This window comes from Rana temporaria, chromosome 2, assembly GCF_905171775.1.
Source record: "Rana temporaria chromosome 2, aRanTem1.1, whole genome shotgun sequence".
Lineage (NCBI taxonomy): Eukaryota > Metazoa > Chordata > Amphibia > Anura > Ranidae > Rana > Rana temporaria.
Window position 1 is genome coordinate 383,645,766 of NC_053490.1, and position 19,622 is coordinate 383,665,387.

The 19,622-nt window shown below is 42.5% G+C and overlaps 1 protein-coding gene across 2 annotated transcripts in view; it reads right to left on the minus strand.

Moving 5' to 3' along the window:
- C2H1orf232 (chromosome 2 C1orf232 homolog) overlaps nucleotides 1–19,622 on the minus strand; it is a 53,772-nt gene that overhangs the window by 1,929 nt on the left and 32,221 nt on the right. Inside the window, exons 1-3 of one of the 2 annotated variants that reach the window (XM_040337905.1) lie at nucleotides 13,085–13,916; nucleotides 11,700–11,780; nucleotides 990–1,096 (exon numbers count right to left, since the gene is read on the minus strand). In XM_040337905.1, coding sequence (XP_040193839.1) covers nucleotides 990–1,096; nucleotides 11,700–11,780; nucleotides 13,085–13,162 — 266 coding nt within the window. In that variant the 5' untranslated portion in view covers nucleotides 13,163–13,916. Of the gene's footprint in view, nucleotides 1–989; nucleotides 1,097–11,699; nucleotides 11,781–13,084; nucleotides 13,917–19,622 lie in introns of those variants that run through there. The other variant, XM_040337906.1, reaches the window with a different exon arrangement.

Here is a 19,622-nt window from a genome sequence, read left to right on the forward strand (position 1 = left end):
CACTCCCGTCTCATACTTGATTCTGAGCATGTGCATTTTTTTCCCCTCGGAAAAGCATACACACGAGCGATTTTTGCAACGAGAAAAAGAACGACAGGAAAAACGATGAGATAAAATAGAGCAGGTTCTAATTTTTTTTGCGGGCAGTTTTCTCGTCGAGAAAACTGCTATGGAGCATACACACAACTGGTTTTAACGACCATCTAAAAAAATGGCAGTTTTCTTGTCATGAAAAACGGTCCTGTGTACGCGGCATGAGTCTTGAGAGACAGCTTTTGGCCGGGAAAACTGACCGTGTGTATGCTCCATGGCAGTTTTCCTGACAGGAAAACCGCTAGGAATCCCGGCGGGAAAAATTAGAACATCTCTTTTTTCTTGCCGCGATTCCCGGCGGTCTTTTCCCCGGCAGTTTTCCTATGGCAAACACTGCGGTGGAGCATGCACACGGCCGGGTTTCCGGGCCAAAGCACTCATGGCAGGTTTCGTGCCAGGAAAACCAGCCGTGTGTAGAGGTAAAAAGCTGCCGAGACGGTTCTTGGCTTTCCTCTCGGGTTTCCCAGCGGTAAAAAGTCTGCTGGGAAATCCGTACGTGTGTACGAGGCAACACATTAATGTCTATGGTCCAAACTTGGGTTGGTGCATTAAAGTAAGGGATGAGCTAGTTAAAGGGGAAAAGGCAGGATTGGATAAATAAAGAGAAAAATTCCTACTGGCCCAAAGGGTCCCAGAAATAGGCCAATCAGAACTAAATACATATTTTTATAAGAAAAAAAATCTTCCCCTTTTCTGTAGGATAATTAGTTAACTGTTAGGTTTATACACTCTCCAGTTGGCCCATGTCGCTATATTTTGATCTTTGCTTTTCTGTTTTCCTCCCCTATTCTGTGTAATGTATGGGTAGAAACCTTGCATTGATGAATATAAGTTCAGGCAAAATCCCATGTAATGCACATATGTATTAATGTACCCTTGTGTGAATTCATACTTACTGTTCTGGTGCTTGCTCTTCCATTTGCTCAACATCCTGATCTGTTCTGTGGTCATCATCTTTAGAGAACAATGAAGTAACACTGCTCCAACCAAAAGCTCCTTGGACCTGTGAATAAATAGGTAGCATATGAACACTTGGGCATAGGTAAAATGGAGAGGAAGCATGCTTCTATGGGAAAACACTACTACCTTTTTAAGACTTTGAAAACAGTATAAAAATCAAAACAAAATAAATCTTAGATTTTTTGGGCTGCATTTGTTTTCCTTTTTTTTAGGATATATTTATTTTATTTCCACCTGGTGATCTGGCCAATAACTCTGTTGATTTTCAAAAGAACAACCTGTACTGCAGATGTAGCAGTCAGAAGGTTTAGACAAACTTTTTAACATTGACAGAGGTATTTACAATATAATCAGATTTTATTTATTTATGTAAAATGTTTATGCCAAAAGGAACAAAACTGTTGTAACAGATTTATAAATTGTTCGTTTAACTTCAATTTGTTAGTGTATCTAAATCTACTAGTGCAGCCAAAACTACCCTCGTTCAGACTGGTAATGCTGTTAGCCAAAGGTGTCCCTGTTGCTCCTCCATCCAAAATGTAGCCACCCCAAGTCAAGCCGTTTTCAAGGTTAATACTGCTTTAATATTGCTTTACATAGCTCAGAACAGGGGTGTCAAACTCAGTTTTATCACGGGCCACATCAGCATTATGGTTGTCCTCAAGGGGCCGGTTGTATATATAAGACTATATTAATTTATGAATTTATCTAGTGCTTTTTTCTCATAGAATAGGTGCAGGAACTCAACCCATCCCCCCCCTATCCCACAAACCGCATTGAATGGTAGGTGTGGCCAAATTGCACAAACAGTGGCAGTATCTTATGGGCAATAAATAACAGGAGTCCATTATGTGCGGCTTTCAGGGATGTGCAGAGTGCAGTTTTAGGGGTTCCAAATGCAAAGAGTGCAGAGTTTAGGGTTGCACTAGGTACAGAGTTCATTGGTGTGCTACATACAGAGTTCAGGGTTGAGGAGTGCGCTGCATACAGAGTGCAGGGTTGAAGAGTGTGCTACATAGCTCTCTTTCACAGGCTGTCCACATCTTACTTCCACCTCTCCTCAGGCCCTGATGTCTGTGCCACTCTCCTCCACCCCCCACCTCTGCACACATTTTCTTCCACAGGCCTCATCTCTACCCTGCCCCAAAAGCTTTCACTCATCTAACCTACCCGGCCCAGGTCTAGTACCTCCTAGTGTAGGCAGCTTTGCCTCTCTCTTCTCTGTAGGGAGATCATTGGTCAGAATTTGTGCACATGAGCACTGAAGGAGATCACAGTGCAGCTTACCACGTGATTCCCCATCCTACACTGCGCCTGCATTTCCCTTGTCCCCGCTGTGAGTGCAGGACAGGCAGGGCTCTGTGAGAGCCACCCAGAGGAAAGCTGTCCTTGTAAAACACAAAAGGCTTATTTTTTACAAATGACAGTGGTGTGCGGAGAGTGCACATGAAATGGCCTGGAGGGCACGAACATCCGCTGACACCCGATCTCGCAATCCTCCGATTCTGCAGACGGAGGAAAACCCTATTTTTCCATCCGTCATCGGATCGGGTGAACACGGACAGACGGTCCGTGTTCATCTGAACCCCCCCCCCCATAGAGGAGAGTGAAGAAAAGACACAGAGCGGTCCCTGCACAGTGTGTGGGGACCGCCCTGTCATCCGCCGGCTCAGCGGGGATCAGCGGAGCGATCCCCGCTGAGCAAGTAGAGGTTTACGGGGCGGATCATCACTGATCCGCCCCGTGTGAAAGAGCCCTTACTCATAAAAATAACGTTCTTTAGAAAGGAACATACATTTCATATTAATAAATATGCTACCCTCATTAGTATGTGCTATAAATTGTCTCCAGCATTGCTCTTTTTTCATTTTGCTGGAGGCTGCCATTTTGTTGAAGCTCAAAACCCTGAGCCACAGTTAAAGCAGAACTAAACCCTCTTTTATCCTTTTCAGCCAAGGAAGCTGAAGCTGAAGCTGAAGCTCTCTATGGAATCTGTTTGATCTGCAACTGCCATGGTGTTGCATATGTGTTCAGCTATGACATCAACCATTTGATGGTTTGACAGTGTGGTTGAAAACACAAGCAAATGTGACAGTTAGCATTCCTGGAATGTTGGGAATGTAACTGTTTTTGAAACTGTTAAATTGATGGGTTTCGTTCCACTTTAACCTTTAGACCCGGTTCACACTGGCGCGACTCGTCAGGCGACACAGCCGCCTGACAAGTCGCGTCCCATTGTAGTGAATAGAACCGTTCTAATAGGAGCGACGCGAGTCGCTCCGACTTAGAAAAAGGTTCTTGTACTACTTCGGGGGCGACTCGGGGCGATTTGCATTGACTTCTATACAGAAGTCATTTTGCAAATCGCCTTGGAAATCGTTTTCAGGTCGCCTGGCCGAGTCGCCCCCGAAGTCGTGCCGCCCCTGTGTGAACCGGCTCTTAGACTGTCAGCAAATTGGCCTTTACAAATTAAGCAGGGCTGAAAAAGGAGAGCACAGTGTATTACTGGATTTTAAACAGTATAGGCACTTATTTTTAATGTTTTACATAGCTATACGTGAAAAAGGCACCAGCATAAAGTGATCTAGCAGGACTTCATTTTCTGACTAAAGTTCCCCTTTAATGTCAGAGCTTTTTGGTAAATATACTACTCAAAAATAGAAAGTGGATGTAAAGATGCTAGAATTATTATAGAGGTAATGTTTTCACTGAAATGATAAACTGTATGGGCCAGATTCAGGTAGACTTACGACGGGCGTATCAGTAGATACGCCGTCGTAAGTCCGAATCCCCGCCGTCGTATATTTGAGCGTATTCTCAAGCTGAGGTACGCTTAAATATTGCTAAGATACGACCGGCGTAAATCTCCTACGCCGTCGTATCTTAACTGCATATTTACACTGGCCGCTAGGGGCGTGTACGCTGATTTACGCCTAGAATGTGTAAATAAGCTAGATACGCCTATTCACGAACGTTCGCCCGGCCGTCGCAGTACAGATACGCCGTTTACGTAAGGCTTTTTCCGGCGTAAAGTTACCCCTGCTATATGAGGCGTAGCCAATGTTAAGTATGGACGTCGGGCCAGCGTCAAATTTTCCGTTGATTACGTTGTTTGCGTAAGTCGTTCGCGAATAGGGCTGTGCGTAATTTACATTTACGTCGAAAGCATTGACTATTTGCGGGTTAATTTGAAGCATGCGCACTGGGATACGTTCACGGACGGCGCATTCGCCGTTCGTAAAAAGCGTAATTTACGTGGGGTCACGATGATTTTACATAAAACACGCCCACATCTTACACATTTGAATTAGGCGGGCTTACGCCGGCCAATTTACGCTACGCTGCCGCAACTTACGGAGCAAGTGCTTTGTGAATAATGCACTTGCCTGTCAAAGTTGCAGAGGCGTAGCGTAAATAGGATACGCTACGCCCGCACAGAGTTGAGCGCTCCCTACCTGAATCTGGCCCTATAAGTGCACACATTCTGGATTCAGAATGATTACAATATTTTTTCCTGTAAGGACCATACCAACAATACCCAACACGGGTAGACAGGTGGCAGTCCCCTATACAGCTGGGTATTGTTCACAATGGACCAGTTTGACATAGGGCCTAGTCCACATGTTTCATTCCATTCATACCTGATGATTCCATTCATACCTGATGATTCCATTCATACCTGATGATTCCATGCATACCTGATGATTCCATGCATACCTGATGAGTTATTCCATTCATATCTGATGATTCTTTAGGTATCAGCCAGTGATGTAAACTTCACAACAGTCCTGTACAGGTCAACCCATGCAACAAACTGTATCTTCTGCTTAGAGGTACCCATTTACAGCTACATTCTTCCTATACATCATATGCCTGTTGCAGTTGTGCATATTTGCCTATGAAATATATATATTTGTTTTCTTATTTAGCTTTATTCATTTTGAGCAGGACACCAAAGGGGTGTCAGAGGTCCTGTACGTCTAAATATTCCACCTTGACAACTGTTTGAACTCACATGCTGTATATGCAAAAGCTGGAAAAACAGTGTGTAGGGTCAGGCAATTGACAGATGGCAACTCACGTGACTTCTGACCCCTGAATTGCAAGCTAACATGTAAGACTTTAGAGTGAGTAAAGATAAACAAAAGCATAGTTATAAAACCTTCTTGTGTTAACCTGTCAAATTATAATAAGCTAAACATAACATTAAAGCCCTGTACACACGATCGATTTGTCCGATGAAAACAGACCGATGGACTGGTTTCATTGGTCAAACTGATCGTGTGTGGGCCCCATCGGTTTGTTTTCCATCGGTTAAAAAAAATAGAACATGTTTTAAATTTTTCCTATCGATAAAAAAACGATAGAAAAAAATTGATCGTCTGTGTGGAAGTACATTGGTCAAAAATCCACGCATGCTCAGAATGAAGTCGACGCATGCCTCGGAAGCATTGAACTTAATTTTTCTCAGCACGACGTAGTGTTTTACGTCACCGCGTTTGGACACGGTCGGATTTTTGACCGATGGTGTGTAGGCATGACTGATGAAGGTCAGCTTCATCGGATATCCAACGAAAAAATCCATCGGATTATATTACATCAGATATCCGATCGTGTGTACAGGGCTTAAGATTTTTTTCATTAATCCAGTCATCTATATTCAATTATTATTCATTAGTGTCGTCAAGTCGATGTCAACTCCTAATAACTGCATGGATTGTCTCTCCTAAAGGATTCATCCTCTGTTTGGGTCTTGGGTATTATAGGTCCCTATACCTCTACCTTTAAATATTTTTAAATACAATATAGTGTTTCTATTTAAGCGGAACGTAACTCACAGATATACTGTGAGTTACGCTGACGCAGCGCAGAGAGGCAAGCACTGAATTCACAAAGCCAGTGCTTCCAAAACTGCGCTGGGTTTCCTAGGCGTAAGTGGAAGTGGGCGTGAGCCATGCAAATGAGGCGTGACCCGTTGCAAATGATGGGCCGAGCGCCAGACAGATACGTATAACAAACGGCGCATGCGCCGTCCCGTGGACGCATCCCAGTGCGCATGCTCAGAATCACGTCGGAACTACTCCCTAAGATACGTCGGATCACTGCCTACGGCATGAACGTAACCTACGCTCAGCCATATTCATGTCCAACGTAAACTACGTAAAATACGCCAGCTTGTGTTCCCTGGTGCAGCCCTTTGCATGGATGCTGCCGAGTTACACCTCCTTTATGGGGCATAACTTTACGCCGGACATATGACTTTACACGCACTGCATCGGGCGCACGTACATTAGTGAATCGGCGTATCTCCCTCATTTGCATATTTGAATAGAAAATCAACGGGAGCGCCAAATGCGTCCAGCGTAAATATGCGCCCATTCTACGCCGTCGTAGGCAAGTTACGTCGGTGGGATGAAGCCTGTTTTTAGGCGTATCTTAGTTTATGGGTCCGGCGCATAGATACGACGGCGCATATTTGCACTTACGCCGCGTATCTGGAGATACATCTGCGCAAGTGCTTTGTGAATCCGGGCCATATTGTACAGTTACATCAGTCCCTGCCCTCAAGGAGCTTACAATCTAAGGTCTGATAACTCACATTCATACACATACTAGAGTCAATTTAGACAGGAGCCAATTAACTTTCCAGCCTGTCTTTGGAGTGTGGGAGCAAACTAAAGCACCCGCAGGAAACTCATGCAGGCACAGGGAGAACATGCAAACTCCAGTTAGGTAATGCCGTGGTAGAAGGAGAAGAGACATGGAATATCTGCAATAAAGGGCTGTCTGTGTTCAGTTTTTATTAATTATGTTAAGTTCCTATTTAAATTAGACGTAAAAAACTGGTCTGTCTGCAATAGATTCTGCCTGGTGAGCTTGACTGATGCAATTGCCTCTTCTACTTCACTCTTACTGAGGGTGTGTTTTATGTTTAGCAGAGTCACAGATGGTCTGCTTTGCCAAACCAGCCAATTGATACAACCCACTGCAACTGAAACACGGAATTAGCAGGGATGCGGACGCCGGTGGCAGGCTGACAGCCTTTTCCATATTACAGATAAGTACAGTATATAACTCTGTTTGATGATTTTTTTGTTTTTAGGTAGCTTCCTGGACAAGTAAACCTGAAGACTTTAGGTCCACTTTAAAATTACATTAAATGGTACATACTCCAGCAACTTATTGTGGAACCAAAACTTTCAGTATCAGTTTATAAGTTTGCAATACCTGGGAAAACATAGGTATTATAAACCCATGGTAATGGGATTTATTCAAAGTATAATTATTTAAAGTGTGTTCTTCAATTTAAAATCTTTTTATTAAATAAAAGTTATTGCATGTTAGAGGAAGATGAAAATATATAAAATGCTTTGATGCTAGTATCGTTTGGCTGATTAAAAAAAGATTAAAGTCAAAGCAAAAACAAAAACAAAAAGAACAGTAGGCGATTGTGACAATAAATAGAATTAAATTAGATAAAGTAGATCTAAATTCCAGCACTAAAATCTCATATAAGCTTTAACACGTTAATGTCAAAAGATGTTTTACATTTTTCAAATCTTCAGCTTTCACAGAAATAATACCTAATGAGCCCGTCACGAACATGAAGGTTCTAGTCTATGCACTTGCTGCCACAGAGTGTCATTTTGCAGTACCTTTCTCTTAAATGAGATGTATGTTTTGTTTTGTTTTTTAGGAATCATTCTTACCAAGGTGGATGCAGCATCGCTCTGATGTTGCATCAATCCCCCGGCGCCGAGAACTGAGCAATCTAACACTGCCAATTGCTCAGTTCTCACAGCTCTGTAAGCAGAGAGCTGCTGACTGTCAGACAGCAGCTCTCTGCTCTGCCCCCCCTGCTTTCACTGGAGTGCTGGGCTGTGAAGGGGGAAAGAATGGCCGGCTCAAGCTTCTCAGCCTCTTGCTTAGAGGATGAGCTGGGTGCTGTTCAATGCATGTGGGAGAATCCCGACTCCATCGTCGCAATCTTGCCCGAGCCTGGACCGGCTCTGTGACATCAGCTGACAGCGGCTTCAGCCCACTGTCTTCTGAAAACAGGTCACAGGAGTGCAGAACGAACTGCACTCTTGTGATCCACAGGAAAAAGTACAGCCAAACGAGCTTTGGCTGTACTTCTCCTTTAATTGTACTTCTGTGTTGTCACCCTGTCATATGTATTCTTCATAGAGACTTCTAGAGGCCATGCCAACAAACATTGTGTGGATGCGGTTCACCATTGTCACTGTTAGAAAGTCAGCCCAAAGCAATGATGTGCAGTCAATGCTGGAGTAAGCACGTGAATACCAGAAGTGACTGGATGAGATTGGTATCACTGAGATGCAAAAAAGAGGTAAAAATGGTAAATGCAGTACTTTACATCTACAGCTTTTAAATAATATATGCAAATTTGGTAAAGTGTTACATTTTGTTAGCAGCACATCTAACAGAAGGTAATTCATAAAATATACATTTTGGGAAATCAAAATGTAGGAAAAGTTTCATATTCAAATCATATTGGTGTTGCAGTATGATACTCAAAAGGCAAAGGTTGGGAGGACAGGCCATTTTTTTAACATTACTAGGACTCCTAAGATGGCTCCAAGGTAGTATCTTTAATGTGGGAGAATGTCGTGGGTACTCTTCTCCCGCAGTGGTAAAAAATGGCCTTCAACCAAAACATCTTGATGCTGATTAACAAGGGACTGGCTTAAATATCTAAGGACTCCTTCTGTTATTTTTTTCATTGAGCTACCTACTGTAGCTGGTAGGATTAGATTACCATTACCATTAGATTAATTCTTCTCTGGCAACCTCTGCATAGGAAGCAGTTGGTACCAGTCTATTTCCAGAGTGTTGGAGGTCATTCATACATTTTTGTGCTAAGAAAGTCAGTTGTGAAAGATTTTTCTGATCCTAAATATTAAAACTCTCAACCAGTTGATCTGCCTCAAGTAGTTTGTATTGATTCCATGATTTTAGTAAGATCCACACTGGTGTCCCAATGGCTTTCATCAATCTCTAGAGCACATAACTGTAGTAAAATGAATTGTGTACTTCCCAGTCATAGCAGTTGATTTACTTACAAATCTTTTAGTTTAAGAACTAAACTTAGCTTCCTGCTTACTGGGAGGCAATTAAGGTAGATTAAAGGTCTTTCTATCCAGCACAATTAATAACCTGTTTTCTAGTCACTGAGCCATATATGGTAAAAAAAAATTTCATCTCACATGTGAGAAAACAATAGGTATAGTCCATATATTTCATCAGTGCTTGGCACAAATGATTAACAGAACCACTGTCCGGAACCAATAGTTCAGTCCAGTATTATCTTTGAACACTAGTCTGCTTGTTCACCCCTAAGTTTTTCGGTTTGTTTATTTTTTTTTTCCAGATCTATGCCTCTTTTCTTAAAGTTCTCTTCTCGGTGGAACTTTTCTACTGGTTTTCAAAGTTTGACAAGTCTCTATTTTATCTATTCTATTTTATTTTATTGTCTGGAAAAAAAACAGTTCTGGGGCGCTTTCACTTTCATGCGCTGGTCTGGAAGATCCTTGGTCACAAAATTTCCCATGAGACTATCTCCAAAGACATGTCATCATGTAATTTTGCATTATTTGTAGAGCACCCAATGGGCACTAAACACATAAACACAGCTCACTGTTTTTACTTTCAGACAATAAGCAATTTCAGTTTTGACAACAGTCTTTTAGTTATTTTTTCTTTTCCTTCTGGAATCCACCTCTACAATTTTTTTTATATGAACCTGGACACTGCCATAAAAAGGGACAACTATTCCAACATAGGAAAGTCACTAACTGACTTTGATATGACCATACCAGGCTCTTTGAGATTGGCCCATGGCAAAATAAAAAAAATAAAAACGGCGACCTGCAAGACCATAGCAGACCCTTCAGTTCTGGTATGGATTTTTAGGGGGAACCCCACGCCCCAAAAATACGGCATAGGTTCCCCCCAAAATCCATACCAGACCCTTATCCGAGCATGCAGCCTGGCAGGTCAGGAAAGGGGGGCACTCGCTCGCCCCCTTTTCCTGACCTGCTGGTATGCATGCTCAGATAAGGGTCTGGTATGGGAAGGAGGGACAGACAAGCAAGTGCCTCCCCCTCCTGGACCATACCAGTCCACATGCCCTCAATGGGGGTGTGGATGTTTTGGGGCAGGGGGCTCTGCGCTGATATTGATGGGGACTATGGCCTCTTCCCAAAAAACCTGGGTGGTGGTTGTGGGGGTCTGCAGACAGGGAGCTCATAAGAATCTGGAAGTCCTCTTTAACAGGGGGGCCCCCAGATCACGCCCCCCTATGTAAATGAGTATAGGGTACACTGTGCCCCTACCCTATCATCAAGTGTAGTGTTACAAAAAAACAAAAGACAGTTTTAGAAAAGCCCTTTGTTAAAAATGAAGAATGTCCCTTGTCGTAGCTTTGCGTTTTCTTCTTTAATTTTTGTCTCTCCAGTTCTTCTTCCTCCGCTTCTTCTCCCTCCGCTGATGACGTCTTCCTCTGATGATGTCTCCCACTGTTGGGTCAGGTCTGGTGCCAGTTCTTAAATAGCCATGGGGTGTGGCCAACCGGGGACGTCATCCAGAGACCCAGAGACCCTGCCCCCTGTCAGGAGAGCTATATAAGAACTGGCAGATGCCCCGACCTGACACAACAAGGGGAGCCAGCATCGTGGGAGGACTAGGTTGGCAGAGAAAGAAGTCATCGGCGGAGGGAGAAGAACCAGAAGAAGAAGCGGACGGAGAAAACCCGGGATAAGAAGTAGAGAGAGAAGACCGGAGGAAGAAGACACAGAGCTATGATGGGGACATTCTTCATTTTTAATAAAGGACTTTTCTAAAACCATGTTTTGTTTTTGTAATACTTCACGTCGTTTTATTTTTTTTGGTGAATGGGTAGGAGTACATTGTACTCCAAACTCATTCACATAGGGAGGGGCGGGATCTGGGGGTCCCCTTATATAAAGGGGATTACAGATTCTGATAAGCCCCCTGCCTGCAGACCCCCACAACCACCACCTAGGGTTGTCAGTAAAAGGCCCTTGTCCCCATCAACATGAAGACAAGGTGCTTTGGGGTCCCCCAAAGCACCCAACCCACATGTTGAGGGCATGTTGCTCGCTCCCCTTTTCTGACCTGCATGCTGATGCATGATAAGGGTCTAGTATGGATTTTGGGGAAACCCCACAGCATTTTTAAAAATAAATTGGCGTGGGGGTTTCTCCTGGGGGGGGGGGGCACACTGTTTTTTTTTATTTTGTCGTGGGGTCCCTACTCAAGATCCACACTAGACTTAAAGGGCCTGGTATGGATCTGGAGGGGACCTAACGTATTTTTTTTGGCAAGTAGCACAAGTCGCATGCCACAAGTCGGATGAGTTAAGATGATGATCCCGACTTCCATTCAAATCAATGGCTGAAATTGTGCCAAAGCCAGATCAAAGTAGTGCAGGAAGCATTTTCAAAGTTGGACCAGTTAAAACTGCTCTCATAGTGAGCTATTGATTTTGACATGTCATACAACTTGTACTCTCAAAGTCGGAGAGCATGTCGGACAAGTGTGAACCAACCCTTACACCTGCACACATGAACTAATACAGAATGTTTATTTTTATAAATCTGTACCTTTCTTGCGAGCTGTGACATATTTAGCCCTTCATCTCCATCTTCCTGGTTTTCGTTTTCAGTTACCTCTGAAGTGTTGCTCTGTAATAAACAATACAATTACAACCTTGTTTTATTTTCGTAAGCTCCAAGGTACCAGATTTTTCTCTAATTTGAGTGATTAAATAAAAACAATTAAGCATCCATCAAATGTTAAACACTAGTGTTTCTTAGGAGTACACACTAATACTCAAGGTACACAATGGGACATCTAAAAAGCTCTCAATATGGCCAATCGTTGAACCACTGCATCTTCAGCCTCTTTACTATGCCAACTTCACAGCAGATACTATCTCCCAGTCAGAAAAGGCTTTCCCACTGGAAGAACAGTTTGAAAAAACAGTCATTTGCCAGTTTTTGATTTTAATTGAATAATTGTTTTATTGACACTGCTCTTCCTCATATGAGGTATGTAGTATAAATGTTCTGTCATACATTTTGTGAATATGCTGTAATAGAACCTAGGGTGTAAGGGGAGGGAGGGATCTAGGGAGGGGTGGGGAAGAAAATAACAGAGAGTTACGGCAGTCCAATGCAGATAATGATAGAATAGGATGAAGGAGACGAAAAAAGAGAGAATCTAGAGGAATGTTTTTTTTTTTTTTTTCGTGTTATATTTGGAATTTATATTCGTGTTGGAAAATATGATTTATGACCATATAAGGTAGATGAGATAGAAATATTTATTAGGATTGTTAAATAAAATGTACTGCATTGAAGGTTGTATCTCTGTACATGTGAAAGAAAGACCAAAATAAAGAATAAAAAAAAAAATATGCTGTGAACAAGGCTGTATGCCGAAACGCGTCAACTGTTTGTAATCTTGACCTTTATGTAGCAAATAAAGATTTTCATGGGATTCTGGAGTTGGTGGCTACATCTTTTCTTGGAGCCAAGTTTGAAAAAACAATTAGAGGTACTGGTCCCATGTTTTTATCATTAGATTATTTCATAGTTACATAGTTAGGTTGAAAAAATACACAAGTCCATGCAGTTCAACCAATACACATCATTTTTTATTGAATTGGAAAATGCATTAAAAATAAATCTACATGACAATATAAGATTATAGAATATTCCTATATTTAGGATTTTTTTTATCTTTTAACTTTTATCAGTAAAGGGCAACTAATGCAATAGTATTAATGTAACTAGACAAAGACGAACAAGCAAACCAATTCCGTTTTTATTGCTTTGACTGAATAATGTTACAATGTATTGCAAATTATTGTTCTTTGCATGCGTTAAATAAATGCAAATTCAGGAAATTAACTAATTAGGCAATTTTTGTTCCCCTCTAATTCTTAATCTACTTGAAGATGCTTGGCTTAAGTTACTGTTCTTACCTCTTCAAGTGTTTCTCCGTCTTCTTCATTTCCAAATGTTTGTAAAACTTTTGCTTTATATGTCTTCCAGAGACTCATGGTGCCTGAAACAGCAACTGACGGAGAAGAGAATGTTTGGTCTGCCTATGTGGGGTTCAGCGTTGCAAAGCTATATAAACTGCAGAGCTTTCTTTCTGTAGCACAACCGGGGTAAAATGCAAAAAAAGTTCCCCAGTCTGGGTTACCTAGATTAGAGCCGCCGTCTTGAAATATGCACCACCACGTCTCCTAATGTGTAATCCTTCTTCAACATTAGACAGGTGTCTAACGCTGTGCTGCAATAATTTGTGTGTGCATAGCATCTCACAATACGCAGACCATCTCAGGTACACGGCTCTTTGGCCTAATTGGCTCTGAGACACATGGGTCTTGTGACCTCATTAAAGTTGCAGGAAGATCTTCATACAGGGGAAATTTAATAGGGCACCATGTAAAAGGCTAGGGACTAAACTTATGTAGGACTAGGAAGAGAATTGCAGACAAATGCTTTGTGTATGTTAGCAGATCCCCTGCATTGCCAGTGAGTGTGAATGTTATTTATCTGACGACAGTTTGTACCTGCTACTGCCTTTCTACATCTCATTGACTTAGCCATGTATCTGTTTTATGTTTGTCATCAGTGGGTCCCTATTTAACACCAGCAAACACCTGTTACTTGGCATTGCCCGAGTCTACATCTGTCATCAACATGTGGTGCCGTCATTTATAATAGTTCAGTGTTAGAGGGCACAACATCCCCTTGTATGATACAGCCTGTTTTTTTAATGGATATCTTCTGCTAATGGTGTTAACAAACAAATGTAAACTTATGTAAAGACTTTTGAGACGCTCTGATAGTAGCCTAATTTAAAGGAATTTTATAATATACATTTACCGGCCACTTTATTAAGTACACCTTGCTAGTACCAGTTTGGGTCCCCTTTTGCCTTCAGAACTGCCTTAATTCTTTGTGGCATGAATTTAACAAAGTGTTGGAAACATTCCTTCGGTCCATATTGACATAATAGTATCAGGCAGTTGCTGCAGATTTGTCGGCTGCACATTCATCTCCGGTTCCACCACATCCCAAGGGTGCTCTATTGGATTGAGTTCTGGGGACTGTGGAAGCCATTGGAGTACGGTGGCCTCATTGTCATGTTCGAGAAACCAGTGGCGAGATGATCTGAGCTTTGTGACATGGTGCATTATCCTTCTGGAATTAGCCATCAGAAGATGGGTACACTGTAGTAATAAAGGGAGGGACATCTTCAGCAACACTACTCAGGCAGGCCGTGGTGTTTAACCACTAGCCAACCAGCCGCCGTTATACGGCGGCAGGTAGGCTCGGCTACGCGAAATCAGGTAATTATACGTCATTTCGCATTTCAGCCATTAGGGGCGCGCGCGCCCCCTGCTTGCCCCTGGTGCCGACGCCCTTGATCACCGCCGGGCACCCGCGATCGCTCATTACAGAGCGAAAATCGGGAGCTGTGTGTGTAAACACACAGCTCCCGGGTCCTGTCAGGGGGAGAAATGACTGTTCCTCTGTTCATACAATGTATGAACAGCGATTTGTCATTTCCCCTAGTCAGTCCCACCCCCCCCTTCAGTTAGAACACACCTAGGGAACATAATTAACCCCTTCCTCGCCCCCTAGTGTTAACCCCTTCCCTGCCAGTGACATTTTTACAGTAATCAATGCATTTTTATAGCACTGATCGCTATAAAAATGCCAATGGTCCCAAAAATGTGTCAAAAGTGTCCGAAGTGTGCGCCATAAGGTCGCAGTACCGATAAAAATCAAAAGATCGCCGCCATTACTAGTAAAAAAAATAATAATAAAAATGCCATAAAACGTTCCCCTATTTTGTAGACGCTATAACGTTTGCGCAAACCAATCAATAAATGCTTATTGCGATTTTTTTTACGAAAAATATGTAGAATATGTATCGGCCTAAACTGAGGAAAAAAATAGTTTATATATTTTTGGGGGATATTTATTACAGCAAGAAGTAAAACATTCTTTTTTTTTCAAAATTGTCACTCTATTTTTGTTTATAGCGCAAAAAAAACCTGCAGAGGTGATCAAATACCACCAAAAGAAAGCTCTATTTGTGGGAAAAAAAAGAACGCCATATTTGTTTGGGAGCCACGTCGCACGACCGTGCAATTGTCAGTAAAGCGACACAGTGCCGAATCGCAAAAAGTGGCCTTCCAGACTTTAGCGGGGCCTGATAGTGGCCAGTGGTAGTGGATAATGTCTTAAAGGAACACTAAAGGTTCGTTTTTTATTAGATCAATTGATTTCTGTAAGCTAGAGCATTTAAATATCACTTACCTCGTTTTTGCTTTTGACCTCCAAAATACAGTAATCCAGGTTTGAAAATGCCATTTCCTGTCACTCCTCTTCTTGCTTTCCACCAGCATCTAAGCCGTTTTGCATGGTGGAAAGCAGAATGTGCTCACCCCCTCCCTATGACTACAGCCCTGCGTGAAGATGCTCTCTTATCCCTCACAGGCATGGAGGCTAAGCCTAATGGGAACTGTAGTTCCCATTAGGCCGTGATGTAGCAAGAATGAATGCGCACCGCAAATCAGAAAGTCAGTGAGAATAACGATTCAGGAGTGCTGGAGGTGAATAAAACAGCTCGATTTCAACAGGTATCAAACTAGTTATAATGCAAAACATTACTTTTTACTTTATCAGCTACTGTCAGACTTTAATTTAGGAGGAAAATATTTTTGTCTTTACAACCCCTTTAAGCTTGGTGGTCAGTGGAAGTAAAAACATTACACAGCACCCCTGTGGTTAGGAGGAGGGAGGAAGTAAGTGGAGGGAAAAGTGTCCCATCATTGGTGTGCATGGGAGGAATAGTGCCCCAATGTTGGTGTCAGTGGGAGGAATATTGCCCCATCATTGGTGTCAGTGGAAGAAATAGTGCACCATTGTTGGTGTCAGTGGGAGGAATAGTGACCCATCATTGGTGTCAGTGGGAGGAATAGTGCTCCATTGTTGGTGTCAGTGAAAGGAATAGTGCCCCAATGTTGGTGTCAGTGGGAGGAATATTGCCCCATCATTAGTGTCAGTGTGAGGAATAGTGCCCCAATGTTGGTGTCAGTGGGAGGAATATTGCCCCATCATTTGTGTCAGTGGGAGGAATAGTGCACCATTGTTGGTGTCAGTGGGAGGAATATTGCCCCATCATTAGTGTGAGTGGGAGGAATAGTGACCCATCATTGGTGTCAGTGGGAGGAATAGTGTTCCATTGTTGGTGTCAGTGGGAGGAATAGTGCCCCAATGTTGGTGTCAGTGGGAGGAATAGTGCCCCAATGTTGGTGTCAGTGGGAGGAATAGTGCCCCATCATTAGTGTGAGTGGGAGGAATAGTGACCCATCATTGGTGTCAGTGGGAGGAATAGTGCTCCATTGTTGGTGTCAGTGGGAGGAATAGTGCTCCATTGTTGGTGTCAGTGGGAGGAATAGTGCGCCAATGTTGGTGTCAGTGGGAGGAATATTGCCCCATCATTGTGTCAGTGGGAGGAATAGTGCTCCATTGTTGGTGTCAGTGGGCAGTAAGGGGGATGAAAGTGCCCAGTAGTGGTTAATACAATAATATACACAATTATGGTATTTTTTTTACAGAACTAAAGAAGACAAAAATAAATCCACATATTTAATTAATATTTTCTAAATTCTGGTAATGATCAGTAAGGTAAAGAAGTTTAAACTTGCTTTTTGACACATCTGCAGTGAACTCTCTGTGCTTTTAATTGGACTGTGTTTTTCTGATTATCGCTGTAGTATCTGTGCATGGAGCATCCACTCCATGTCACTTGTCTGAGTTCTGGTTTCATGTGTAACTGATATATGTGAACAGGAGCTCACACTAAGCGCCGAAATAGAACCAGCAGATAAATAATTCCTTATGTCTCCCTGCAAGCTGAAAACATTTCATGGTGGCACAGCAAATAGATAACTATAACAGCTAAAAGCTCTTAGTTAAAACATTTTTTTAAATTTTAAACCTTCCATAAAGAGGTCCCTTGTAAATTTGAATTCATATGCACCCTATTCTCCCCATATATACTTTCCGTCAATCACAACACATAAATACAGAATAACTGTGGTCAAAAATAAAATGATGCTCCTTCAAAGATACTGGCCCAGATTCACGTAGAATCGCGGCGGTGTAACGTATCGTAGATACGTTACACCGCCGCAAGTTTTCATCGCAAGTGCCTGATTCTCAAAGCACTTGCATGAAAACTTACACTGGCGGCCTCCGGCGTAAGAACGCGTAATTCAAAGGGGCGTGTGCCATTTAAATTAGGCGCGCTCCCGCGCCGGACCTACTGCGCATGCTCCGTTTTGAAATACCCGCCGTGCTTTGCGCGAAGTGACGTCTTTTTTTCGAACGGCGACGTGCGTAGCATACTTTCGTATTCCCGGACGTCTTACGCAAGAACAAAAAATTTTCACATTTCGACGCGGGAACGACGGCCATACTTTATACAGCACATACGTGGGCTGTGTAAAGTTAGGGCAGCAAAAACGACGACTAACTTTGCGACGGGAAACTAGACTAGCAGCGACGTAGCGAACGCGAAAAACCAGTTTGGATCGCCGTAACTAGTAATTTGCATACCCGACGCTGGTTTACGACGCAAACTCCCCCCAGCGGCGGCCGAGGTATTGTATCATAAGATCCGACAGTGTAATTCAATTACACCTGTCGGATCTTAGGGCTATCTATGCGTAACTGATTCTATGAATCAGTCCCATAGTTAGGAAGACCCTAAAACAGAGATACAACGGCGTATCAGGAGATACGCCGTCGTATCTCTTTTGTGAATCTGGGCCAATGTTCATAGGCAGAATGTTATTGGCAAAATCCAGTTATGGATGAATAATATTAGGCTGTATTGGCCACTTTTTTTTTTACATTTTCATATTTCATATTTCTAATGCCCTGTACACACGATCGGTTCGTCTGATGAAAACGAACCGATGGATTTTTTCATCAGATATCCGATGAAGCTGACTTTCATCAGTCTTGCCTACACACCATCGGTTAAAAATCCGATTGTGTCCAACGTGGTGATGTAAAACACAACAACGTGCTGAGAAAAATGATGGTCAATGCTTTCCGAGCATGCGTCGACTTGATTCTGAGCATGCGTGGATATTTGACCATTGGATTTCCCCACAGACGATCGTTTTTTTTAACCATACGAAAATTTTAAAACAGGTTCTATTTTTTTTCACCGATTGGGAAAAAAACTGATGGGGCCCACACACGATCGGTTCGTCCGATAAAAACAGTCCATCGGTCCGTTTTCATTAGACGAACCGATCGCGTGTACAGGGCATTAGACAAACATAGGGGGTTATTTACAAAAGGCAAATCTACTTTGCACTACAAGTGTAAACTACAAGTGCAAAGTGCACTTGAAATTGCACTGAAAGTACACTTGGAAGTGCAGTCGCTGTAAATCTGAGGGGGACATGCAATCTAAATAAAAAAAAAAGCATTTTAGCTTGCACATGATTGGATGATAAAATCAGCAGAGCTCCCCCTCATTTCAGATCTACCCCTCAGATTTACAGCGACTGCACTTCCAAGTGCACTTTGCACTTGTAGTTTGCACTTGTAGTGCAAAGTGGATTTGCCTTTTGTAAATAACCCCCATTGTATACAGTGCATGATCATTTCTGTTGCATTATATGCAAAGACACAATTCACATTTACTATTTTTATGGTTAAAGTCATACAAACAACATTTTTGGATGGAAAGAGCATATCTGCAATAGAGATGAATGGAACTGAAATGAAAATGCATGAAGATGCACTATACATGCGTTTTAAAGTTGAAGTCAGGCCAGAGACCCCTACTATATAAACAAAAAAAGTCAGTGCTACTACCCAAACATCACATGGAAAGCAGAGCTCCCAGGTGCAGGATCCACAGTCGCTGGCTGCGTAGAATAATGAGGAAAAGATGATCCGCACTCCGGTCGTTGCTCTTAAACAATTGACATATTTATTGACAGGCCACAGTAGACAAACGCAAATAGGAAAGGTTGACGTGTTTCAGCCTATAAGGCCTAATGCCGCGTACACACGATCGGTCAAACCGATGAGAACAGTCCACCAAACCGATCGTGTGCGGGCACCATCGGTTATTTATCCATAGGTTAAAAAAAAGCAATCTTGTTTTAAATATAACCGATGGATACCTAACCGATAGAACAAAACCGATCGTTTGTAGGCACGTCCATCGGTTAAAAATACAGGCATGCTCAGAATCAAGTAGACGCATGCTTGGAAGCATTGAACTTCGGTTTTTTTCAGCACGTTGTTTTGTTTTACGTCACCGCGTTCTGACATGATCGTTTTTTTAACCGATGGTGTGTAGGCACGACTGACCATCAGTCAGCTTCATCGGTTAACCGATGAAAACGGTCCATCAAACCGTTCTCATCGGTTAGTCATAACCATAACTGGACCCCTACTCCCTCT